The sequence below is a fragment of the Lissotriton vulgaris genome, chromosome 2_1, assembly GCF_964263255.1.
Source record: "Lissotriton vulgaris chromosome 2_1, aLisVul1.2, whole genome shotgun sequence".
Taxonomy (NCBI): Eukaryota; Metazoa; Chordata; class Amphibia; order Caudata; family Salamandridae; genus Lissotriton; species Lissotriton vulgaris.
Genome location: NC_141687.1, coordinates 2,098,989,910 through 2,099,002,160, shown reverse-complemented (window position 1 = coordinate 2,099,002,160; position 12,251 = coordinate 2,098,989,910). Strand labels below are relative to the sequence as shown.

The 12,251-nt window shown below is 45.3% G+C and overlaps 1 protein-coding gene across 2 annotated transcripts in view; it reads right to left on the bottom strand.

Annotated features, from left to right (window-relative positions):
* PIGB (phosphatidylinositol glycan anchor biosynthesis class B) overlaps positions 1 to 12,251 on the bottom strand; it is a 157,094-nt gene that overhangs the window by 79,664 nt on the left and 65,179 nt on the right. For both annotated transcript variants that reach the window (XM_086958335.1, XM_086958334.1), the window contains exon 10: positions 7,967 to 8,186. In XM_086958335.1, the coding sequence (XP_086814461.1) occupies positions 7,967 to 8,186 (220 nt within the window). The remainder of the gene's footprint in view (positions 1 to 7,966; positions 8,187 to 12,251) is intronic.

Here is a 12,251-nt window from a genome sequence, read left to right as displayed (position 1 = left end):
AGTGACTGCAGAGTGAGTGTGACTGCAGAGTAACAGTGACTGCAGAGTGACAGTGACTGCAGTCTGTGAGTGTGCCAGGTAAACAGTGTGTGAGTATGTGAGTATGCAGGGTGAACAGTGTGTAAGTGTGCAGGGTGCAAAGTGTGTGAGTGTCCAGGATGAACAGTGTGTGACTATGCAGGATGAACAGTGTGAATGTGCAGAGTGAGCAGAGTATATGTGTAGGGACACTGTGTGAGTGTGCAGGAGACAAACACTAAAACTAAGTTCACCACACACATACATAGGACCACACACATAAAAACCACACACCACACACCAGCCTCTCACCACCACACATTCATCACCACCACCAAACACTCACCCCCACACACACAACCACACACCACCAACCGTCAGTGTACGCTTTCACCAAGCACAAACCACACCATGCGTCAGTGCAGACTTCCACCACGCACACAACACCAAATGTCAGTGCATGCTTTCACCAAACACACACACACACACACACACACACACACCACCAGCTGTTAGTGCACTCTTTCACTAGGCGCACTTGCCACCAGCTGTTAGTGCACCCTTTCACCAAGCACACACAAAACTATCTCAGTAAACTTAACATTCACACCCACTACCAGCCGTCAGTGCACGCTTCCACCAGGCACACAAACCTCCACCCGGCACTGCATGCTTCAACCAAGCACCCATACCACCAGCCATCAGTGCACAATTTCTACAGGCACACACACCACCACCCATCAGTGCACACATCAATTGCTAACGCATCTACAATTAACTATTGTAGCAATCGCACTATGCTGCACTTACTTTTAAACATATTCATCTAAAGCGCAGCATGCACCATTGCTACTAGTCCAATCCAACACACATATTTCCACTACACACCACATGCATACACTCCATAACACATGGCTACAAGACATTGCCATTTACAATGCCATTACCTCCAACTCAAAAAAATCCGAGACCTATTGCATTTCTAATGCTTGTTTAGGAGGAGAGGGATTTTCGTAAATATGGACTGCTATAGATTGGCATCCTTTGTATTTTGGCTCGGACAATAGAAATTTCTTAAATATGATGACCATATTTGTTGTGCTGTGGAAGGCCACAAACTATTGCACACTATTGGGACAATTGGAAGGGAAATTGTTATGATCAGTAACCATTTTCCAACCAGGACACTGTCAAAATGGTATTAGAAACAGTTGCAAACCCAATTTTCTCTCAGTTTTTATCAGGAGCCCTATAGAAGTGGGTCAGCACCCCCGGATGTACTAAACGGTAGGTACATATATTAAACAAGCATTTGCAATGCAATAGGTCTCGCATTAGGAATTTTTGAGCTATTGGTATTGTAAATGACAATTTTTTTAATTTCGTTGTTGGTTTTGAAAATAGCTAAATTAATAGCTTTGACATTTGCAATGCCAATAGTTATAACTTTCGCAAATGTGACACCTATAGCATTTGTAATGCAATATGTGTTGTATTTACGTGACTTAGATGTATTGCTATTACAAATAACAGTGGCTTTTATTTTTTTTAAATAATTAATACTTAAATAAAAGTTTATGTAATTTATATTAGCAATAGCTTAAACTTTTGTAAATAACTTTTGTGAAGATTGTGTTAAGTGTATTTTATTGTGACGAAAATCCAAGAACAGAAGTGACCTGTGCTAAACTGCTCTCTCCCTAAAACAATGTAAAATTGGACCACAACTAATTGGTACGTTTAATTTATTTGCAAGTCCCTAGTAAAATAGTACTACATGTACCCAGGGCCTGTAAATTAAATGCTTAATGTGGGCCTGCAATTTTCACCCCGAGTGTGCTGGGTATACTCAGACGTGAGTCCCAGGCTCTCCACACCACTGGAGTCAAGCTATCCAGGCTGAATGAAGGCCGATAGCCAGAAACCAGTCCTTGGATGCTTGATTCCGGTCTGGGAAAGACATGGCTTGGTAGTTCGGACTGGACTGTTCCCATGGGGCACAGGGTCAGAGCTGATTTGCATATAGCCAGTGTCTAACCCAGGGTTGTGTGGAGTGCAAAAAACGATGGATTTAGGCCCAGATCCTTGTACTGGGGTGAATGTATGACATTGTTCTACATTCTGTCATTCAACTGTGTTTTTTGCCATTTTCACCCCGAGTGTGCTGGGTATACTCAGACGTGAGTCCCAGGCTCTCCACACCACTGGAGTCAAGCTATCCAGGCTGAATGAAGGCTGATAGCCAGAAACCGGTCCTTGGATGCTTGATTCCGGTCTGGGAAAGACATGGCTTGATAGTTTGGACTGGACTGTTCCCATGGGGCACAGGGTCATAGCTGATTTGCATATAGCCAGTGTCTAACCCAGGGTGGTGTGGAGTGCAAAAAAACGATGGATTTAGGCCCAGATCCTTGTACTTGGGTGAATGTATGACATTGTTCCACATTCTGTCCATCAACTGTATTTTTTGCAATTTTCACCCCGAGTGTGCTGGGTATACTCAGACGGGAGTCCCAGGCTCTCCAAACCACTGGAGTCAAGCTATCCAGGCTGAATGAAGGCTGATAGCCAGAAACCGGTCCTTGGATGCTTGATTCCTGTCTGGGAAAGACATGGCTTGGTAGTTCGGACTGGACTGTTCCCATGGGGCACAGGGTCAGAGCTGATTTGCATATAGCCAGTGTCTAACCCAGGGTGGTGTGGAGTACAAAAAAACGATGGATTTAGGCCCAGATCCTTGTACTGGGGTGAATGCATGACATTGTTCTACATTCTGTCCATCAACTGTGTTTTTTGCAATTTTCACCCCGAGTGTGCTGGGTATACTCAGACGTGAGTCCCAGGCTCTCCACACCACTGGAGTCAAGCTATCCAGGCTGAATGAAGGCTGATAGCCAGAAACCGGTCCTTGGATGCTTGATTCCGGTCTGGGAAAGACATGGCTTGGTAGTTCGGACTGGACTGTTCCCATGGGGCACAGGGTCAGAGCTGATTTGCATATAGCCAGTGTCTAACCCAGGGTGGTGTGGAGTGCAAAAAAACGATGGATTTAGTCCCAGATCCTTGTACTGGGGTGAATGTATGACATTGTTCTACATTCTGTCCATCAACTGTGTTTTTTACATGTGGGCCTGCGGCATTAATTTTGCCACCCGCTAAAGTAGCCCTTTAAAATATGTCTCAGGCCTGCTACAGTAGCCTGTAGTGCAGTTTAGAATAGCCATTTCAACCTGTCAAAATAGACCTTTGGCAGGCCTAAACTTTCATTTTTATGGTCTGGTTTGACAGCGCAGAAGTTGTTAGACAATTATGTGAGCAAAACTAAAGGGGCTTCAGCTCCACCCACATGTTGGGAACATGGAGTACATGTTTAGATTAGGCAGAAGTTGTGTGCTTCCACCAAAAAGTGCTTGCCCTCCACTTGCTGTGATCATTTTGTTTATTTATCCAGCTGGCTTATCTTGAACTTTCAGGGGCACACACATGACACTAATGAAGTCTCTCGTTACTTTAAGGCGTTTGTCTTTCTCTAGTGTATTTTTAAAAAGTGATGGATGGAATGCTAGAATTAATCTCAGCCACAGGTAAATACTTTTGATGCATCGTAATCCATTGTTGTTTTGCACACCATGCCACCTCAGTTTGGACAGAGCTTTTTATGCAAATCAGTCTTGACCCTGCTCCAATGGAAACAGTCCTGCGCAAACTGAAAAGCCACGTCCTCCCTGAACCAGAACAAAAGCAACCCAGGACCAGTTTCACCCTTTTTATGGGCTCATCAGCAAGGTATATCTTGGTTCCAGTGACAGTGTGGGATGCGGTACAAGCGACTGCCAGTGGCTGAGATCAGATCAAGCATTCCATCCATTACCTGGTTGTTGTTCTAGCTGACGCCCTAATTGCGATGGGTATGTCCAGATGTGGGATCTGTGCTAAATGTGCTTCTGGAAGCTATACCTGGCTGATGAGCCCTTACCAGAGCAAAAACGGTCCTAGGTTGCTTGTATTCTGGTTTCGAGAGGACCTGGCTTGGCAGTTCGGGCAGGAATGTTCCCATGAGGAGCAGGGACAAGGCTGTTTTATATATGGCTGGATCCAAATTGAGGTGGCATGGTTGGCGAAAAACGATGGATTGGGAGCCGGTCCGAGGGACGGTCAGTTGTTGACATTCAAGAATCCCATCTATCATCTTGTTGTCTTTCTCAGGCAGCAGCACGGATAGGAGGAAGACATACATTAACCTACAAGGAATTTTAGGTCTGGCTTGACATAATAGCGGTCACCAATATTTTTCTACAGTTCACTGCTTCCAGACAAATACATATAAATTCCCATACTATTTACCAGTAATGCTTCACATTATCATACAATATTCTTTTAAAGCCAGGCCTTTTAGTATTGCCAACGCTTGCTAATACTTATACGCCATCCCTAAGGGAGGACCTAAAGTCTCAAAGGGTAGGGTGAACTGTATTTAAAAAGTAGGACATGTGAGTTCAAGTTTTACGTGTCCTGCTAGTTAAAAAACTCTGTAAAGTCGTTTTCACTACTCTAAGGCCTATCTCTTCCATATCCTAACACTGGCTTACCTTATTACATTTACTAGGTGCTAACTTAGGATTGGAGCAGGTAGAGAGGTCATGTTTAGACTCTAATTGTAATTTGAGATCCTGTTTAATGGTAAATTTGGATTTTAAGTCACAATTCTAGAAATTCCACTTTTAGAAAGTTGGCATTTTTTGTCTAAGCCATTTGTGCCTTTTGTCAGTATCCTGGGCCACATGACTGTGAATGGCTCAGACTTTGGGGTTTGTGAATTACTCCCAGGAAATGACACAAAGGGGACTAAGTGAGGGCAGGATGGCTTGGGCAGAACTGTTCCCCGCCCAACTTACACTTCAGATGGCTTTCCTCCAGTACACACAAAGAAACCAGACTCTAGCCTTTGGTCAGCCCCCCGCCCCCCCAGATTTCCTGGAGCTTTGACAGGGGAAGTGAAGAACCTTTTATAACCAGATGTGAGGGTAGGACACACAAAGGCTGGAACCAGGTATTAATACTGGACCTCTTGATCCATTCTTCAGTATACTCCTGGGCCTGTGGAACTACTAGGAGGACTGCTTTTTCCTGTATAGGACTGCCCTGCTGCTACCAGAGGACTGCCTTGCTCTCTTAGAAGAAAATCTGGACCTGCTCCCTTCATTCTAGGGTAACATGCATGACTGCAAGGGTCATTTGACTGTCCTCCTGCCGGAGGTACACAACAAGCACCAGAGGCCTGCCTGCAACTGCTCAGCTGACCTGCTGCACTGGTCCTCCCGGGACCTGCACAAGTACTGCTGGCCTCTGCTAGAGTGAGTTGTTAATCAGCAAGGAGGTGCCTCCCCAGGTCGTGGACCCGTGGCTGACATCAGTTGAGCTCCTCCTGTGAAGGAAGGTAAAATCCTGACGTTTTGGGCTCTTCGCATCCGTAAACAGAGCTGATCGCCAAGGTTCTGGCACCTACCAACACAAAGCTCCAGTGAACCCGACCGACTCTTTGTGCTACAGCGATCGGGAGCAATGACTGGCAAAACAAGATCTGCGCTTCGCACTACAGCAATGATAGTCTGTGGTGACCGCCAAAGAGAAGCTCGAGCACCGACCGTTTTGACATACGACCAGCTTTTTGTACGATAGTACTGACAGCCTATACCGCCCAGACTGCTGTCTGTGCTACAGTGACGACCATCCGAGACGCTCTCCCAGCTCTTTGTGGCCTCCTCTACTGCGAGCGGAACACTCCAAGCCAGACTATGAGAAAGTAACTGTTTTAGCAGGACTAACATGGTCCCTGTATCCAATCTGCTCTTCATCGCGGTCATGACCAGATGACCGCCAGTCACACTTTGTGCTTTGAGGTGCTATAATTACTTAAAAATTTGAAATTGCATATCTCCGGTTCCATTGATTGGATTTATGTCATTCTGGTATCATTTTATTTATTGAAATTTACTTTATTTTTTGTTGTTTTGGGATTTTTCTTGAGTCGTGTTTTCACTTTATTACTATTTGTGTGCTGAAAAAACACTTAAACATTGCCTCTAAGTTAAGCCTGACTGCTTTTGTGCCAGGCTACCAAATGGTTAAGCATTGGTTAATTTAGTAGCTCTTGGTTTACCTTGACAATCTATTTGGCTGTTGCCTGAAAGGGGCTTTCACCTCTCTAGACTAATAACCCAATTTTTCATGCCCACGTTGGGAGTTTCATTTAGATGGCCCCCGTGTTTTGCTAGGTTTATCTAAGGTCTTCTGACTAACATAGTAAATATGTGAAATATCTCCATTGTAATTCACTAGGGTAAAACTTGGTCAGTCCATAAAAAAAAAATGAACAGAGTGGCACCGCGCTTCTAAGAGACACATAGGACATGCATCCCAATAATACCTCCTATTGTAAATTCAAGTGGCGTGACATGTGGGTGGAATGATTTGAAAAGTTTGTCTACCCTACTACTCCTAAATATGGGCCACATCTACAAGAAGAAGGTACCAGAGGCTGAAAAGTAGCTGGCTTATTAAAAATCCAGCATGCAACTTAAGCAAATATCTTGAATTTTTCGTGCCTTGCTGCAAGGGACGCACTGCAGTGAAGGGGAGGAGAAAGTGAAGGATAAACTTGGGAGAGGAAACCTATTGGATTGTAACTTTGCATAAATAATGCAAGGGCATCTAAGACATGTAGCTGTAATCTGTTTCTGTTAACACTCTACATGAGATTGCTGTGTCCCCTTACTAAGCATCTTGTTGGTTAATTAAAAAGCTAGTTCAACCTTTGGAAAGTAAGAAACGTGCTGGGAGTTGAGGGGCTGCTAGGGTGGAATGTGGCAACTAGTTACTTTTCACTTGTCTACTAACTGCAGCCATCAAAGTTCAAAGTACATCCGTGAGAGTTTCTTTCTCTTTCCTTGGAGTCTCAACAAGTTAATTATATGCTGCCTCTCAAACCCAGCACATATTCCATCTAGTCCGATCATATTACCAGAGCTGGACAAACTGGAAAAAGCTGCAAACTATTAACTGCCATCTTATCTATTGGGAAGGATCATTCAGCTGCTTCTGGACATCAAATCAAACTGACTAGGGCTTGATGCTCTCAAGACTTGATTAGTACAACAATGTCTAGTAGGAAATTGACCCGAAAAATAAAGAGCCACTGCCTTATTTTAAAGACATCTGACATCTCTCTGGTCAGCTAAAATACCACTGTCTACCAGTTATACAAATATTACAATTTTAACTTGGTTGTAAACCATCAAAGCTACACGTGTTTAGGCCCTAGATACCTAAAATGTATTCACAGCCTACACACCCAACCAAAAAGTGAGATCAAGTGAAGCAAACTTGACTTTACAAGCAACGTTTAACCATAAGAAGCATGGGGAGCGTTCAATCTGGGTGTAGGTCACACAACCTTGGAGCTCACTGGGCCCAGACCTGAGGAAGCCCACTAGGGAGACAGCGTTAAAAAAACAACTTGAACAAGGCTGTTCATACAGGCTTTCCAATTGATGAATCTTTACATTTTCCTCTCTTGTTAGGGACAAAGTCTCAAAAAAAGGACAAAGTGACCACTGTTGAAGGTCAGAAAGGAGAAACCAACATAAGTTACTTAACTCAGCAGATGTGGACCATCACACGTGCTAGGGAAGTGTGCTGTCCTACATGTACGCTCAATAATGGCGCTATGATGTCACTTCTGTCACATACAAGCTTGAAATAAAACATTCAAATAGGATGAAACACAATGTGCAGAAAGGCTGCCACTAACATGTGTATGAGGGTTCTATTAAAATGCATGCACATTTTCAAAATGAATTTCTTAACCTCTGTATTTGGATAAAAGCAAAATAATCTTTTCACAATAAACAGTGCAGTCCTATAAATGCCTGCGAATTCCTATAGTTACCTGTAAAAAGGAGTAGAGTGGCAAGGCATCAGTATCCAAAGGGACGTTCTGGACTGTCCCGAAGAGTCCTCCGCCGCGCAGAGATGCTGAATGTGGCTCATGACGTCCAGGGTGCCTCGCTGATGGATCAAACCAGTATATAAAGCAGGAACGAGGTTTGAGAGAAAGAGAAACGCCACTGCTGGTTTTTTCCAGGTTTTCAAATGGGTAAGAGAATATCCTGCATTCAGATAAGTGGAAGTGTGCCAAATATTACATACATCCATGTATCTTCATATCACATTAAATATGCTTTCCCACTGGTGAGCAATCAAGATGAATACAACTAACCATTACACATTCATTACTAAAACGCAAATGTCGAATTCAGGTTTATTACCTCAATGCTAAAAAATTAGCAGGAGAGGAACACTTTTTGCTGCCTGACAAACTGCATGTTCGAACTCTCCTAAAAGTCACAAGGACAGTTTTAAATGTGATTTGACCCCATTACACACATTTAACCCATTGCATCCCTTTTATCAAAACAAGTAGACATGAATAAAAACGATATAAACCATGTATGCAGCAGATGCACTGAGATCTTGTGGGTCGCAGCGCCCTCCCCGCGTTCAACAATGATAATAAACCGCCTATTACACTTTGTGCAGCTGTGTGTGTGTATATCCACACACACAATTTTAGTGTGTACATATACACACGCATATGCGCCAAGTGTAATATGCTATTCATTACTAATGTTTAGTGTGGGGAGGGGCCATGACTCAGGAGAGGCATAACCTTGAGTAATTAAAGACCCCCCTCCTCCCTCTCCCAATGTAATAAATAACATATTACACTTTCGCATGTGGTTTATGCCATGATAGTTTTTCGTGTGTATCGGTTATTAGGAATGAGGATATAAACAAGACGGAAACCATAGTATACCTACCCCCCCCCGCTTGTAACAATTTACAGGTAATTCAGACAAAATATTGTGCTTAATCAAAGGTTTACACCCTTCTGCTACAAATTTTTGTCAGTAGTGGCTTGTCAACAGGGGCGTCAGGGCGCGCTCTCCCCCTCCTTAGGTTCTAAGAAGAAGTTTCTCCCCACAGTTGAAAGTTCACTTTCCGTCGGTGGTTTAGATACCGACATACACATTGAATGCTAGTAACTGACTGCCTAGTAAGGGGTCATACAGACAAACACAGGGACGATTTTCATACCTGCCTCCGCCAGTACGTAGCCCACGAGACAAGACACAGCGAGACACACTATTGTACAATCAATTTACTCACCTGCAAATCCACGAGCGAGTATGTAACATCCCACCGGGCGGAGTGGAACCCATATGTTGAAGAGGAGTTATATTTGTGGACTTTATGTAACCCTTCTAAGTGTGTAAAAACTGACATATGATTGGTATAATGCCCCCACTTGGGACTCTGAAATGCAAAACCCTAATAAAAAGATTTTTTTTTTTTTTTGGAAAACCTTTATTACACAATATCATTAAACAAGTACGGGCCTACAACCTTCCGGCCGGCCTCGACAACATTTGGAGCACATTTGCAAACAATACGGCAACTCAGTAGTATCTCAAATCAAAGTACAATCAGTCCGGGTTACACTGGAGGTATTTGCACTACCGAGAAGCAGGAGAAGTTAAGGTTAATTTAAAAAAAAAAAATTCTTTTGTGAATCATATTGAAATAGTAAAAACTAGAAAGGATCAGAGTCCAAACAATCCGTACAAGACTGAAGTGGGCGACTCCCATCAAAGAAATCCAGCAAACATTAAAGCATAGTAAAAATGGCGGCACAAGGATATCGCAATAGGAGTGGCAGTCGCACATTATATCGTGTGCCGGTCGCTACCCACCCCACATCGAACCACTCTATTGACCCAAGGAAAGAAAGAAATAGAAAAGAAATTAAGAATAAAGAAAAAATAAGGCCCATAGAAACTGAATCGGACAAAATAACCCCCCCCCCCTACACGCATGCAGAGGCTACGGCCTACCCCCCCCCCCCCTAGCAGTGTGCCTGTTGCCCAAAAAAGAGTACCCGAAATAAAGAAGGAAGAAAGGAAGAAAGAAGGAAACATGTAAAACCGGAGGAGGGCCAAACGTATGTGATCGAAACAACCAACATGGTCATTCTCGGCCGCCCCTCCCCCAGCCCCGAATCGATGCATAACCAACGTCCGGCTCCCCCGTCTACCCATCCCAGTCCCAGCAATGCAAACAACAGTAAGCAAAAATGAAAAGCATCTTCAACCTTGTCCCTTACGATCCAATGTGCCGACGAGGTACAGTGGTAAAGTAGCCATCTGGAATGGTATAAACTGCTGCAATGACCACAACCGAACAGGGCGCTGTCCACCAAGATCTGTCCAATTCAAAGCCATGTGGCCTACGATTGTACACAAAAGGGCAACACCCAGCAGTAAACCTCCAAAGTTAAACAGCCAAGGCATAAGCAGCATGCCCAGGATACGGTAACGAGACTCGCCAGTAGATCCTGAAGGAGTTGCCAGACATGGCGTCCAAAGGCGATTCCCCTGCCACTGTACAAGTCCAGGAATCCCATACCTCTCCACAGCCGTAAAAGGCAGTATCACGGCGGCATCCAGCTCTCGCATCTCCAGCGCCTCCATGTGCCTCTGGACAGGCAGCTCACAGTAGTCGAACCCAGGGTGTGGCGAAGCGCTCTGCATGCGAACACCAACTCGGCCAGTCGAGAACGCGGGCAGAATGGCGTCTAATCGGCCCCCCAAGGTCCTGGGTATTGTCACGCAAAGCAACTCGCAAAGTACCCAGGGCGACCAGAATATCCCCGATCTTCAAGGACACCTCAGGAGAAGAGGATTCTGCAGCTTCCTGCATGTGGGGCTCGCAAACGTGTGGTAGCCTTCGAGCCTGTCCGCCGGCATCACTTGTCAACAGCCGGTTGTCCCATCGGTGCCCCGACGAGCACAGCCAGGTCGTGGGGACAGGGGCAGCACACTCCATTTTGACACCGCACACGGTTGAAGTGCAGCGTCGGCCGTCAGAAACACCCTCAGCAACAGATCGGCTCGTCAATGCCAAGTGCCGAGCGCTCGGCTCAAAATGGCCCCCTTCACAGCGCTGGAGGACAAAAAGGCTCAGAAAGCCGTCCAGAGGGAAGGATACAAATGTATCACTGGCAGCGGCGATGTCGTGCAAGCGTGGAGGTTGAAGGGATTGAATTGCTCGCTGCAGCGGAAAACTCAGTGTGGCAGCCGCTCTCTGCCGGCCGACTCCGCCCTGCCTGCAGTGGCCGCTGTAGTCGTAGTCAGGGCCGGCCGTCTCCGAGAACAAAGACCCGGTCACCGCCATTAAGCATCAGAAAGGGAACAAGGGCGCCCTGTCGCTTCTGTCACAGGGAGCACACCGGGGAGCACACCGTTGGAGTCAGCATCACTTCCCGGTTCCAATACCTCGACACGATCACAGGATAGCTTGCAGGATTAATAGCGGTATGGAAGGAAAACAAGCTGGTCGGCGGAGCCGAGGGTTCAGGCGGCCATCATGGTTGCAGGCTAGGCTCCTCCCCTAATAAAAAGATTTAAACAAAAAAACAGGGGAGTCAGGGCACCACCTTGGTACCTCGAGCCACCAGCTCCAAAATGTTTTATAAGAACCCAGCACCCCGCAATTAAAATGGAGGGGGCGTAGTTCAACAATCACTTTACTAAGCACACATAATGCACATGCATATGGCAGGACAGTACTGTTAAAATGGTGCTGTCAAGGCACTCCTGAGCCCAATGAGAATACACAAAAACGGGGTGGGGACTGAGCCTAAGCCCTGTCCCAGCGTTTGATAGAGTTTGGATTCCAGCACTGTCTGAGGCTGGAAGCGGGCTTGAGATGGGTATTTCTTGTGCCTCTGCTTTCCTGACTGGGCCCTATATCAACTGCTGGGCTCCTGCCCTGTTGCTGCAATGGAGAAGTCACCAATGGAGGCAAGGGACGGCAAATACATAAATAAAAAGTTGTTTTCTGTGCACATGTGAGTTAGAATGAATGTGGGTGTGAGACTGAGAATTGGCGAGAGTGATGGTAAAAATCACTCAGTGATGGCCAAAATCACTCAGCTTTCAGGAAACGCCTAAAGACTGTACTATTCTAGGAGGAGTTCTTCGACCTGCTCACCTCACAGCACCGCGCGGAGATACACCTTCGGGTGTGATGCCGGCGCGTAACAAGCCTATAAATAAATAAATAAATAAGTATATTTGCAGGTGTTTGTGTATGGAAATGAGTGAAAGAGACAA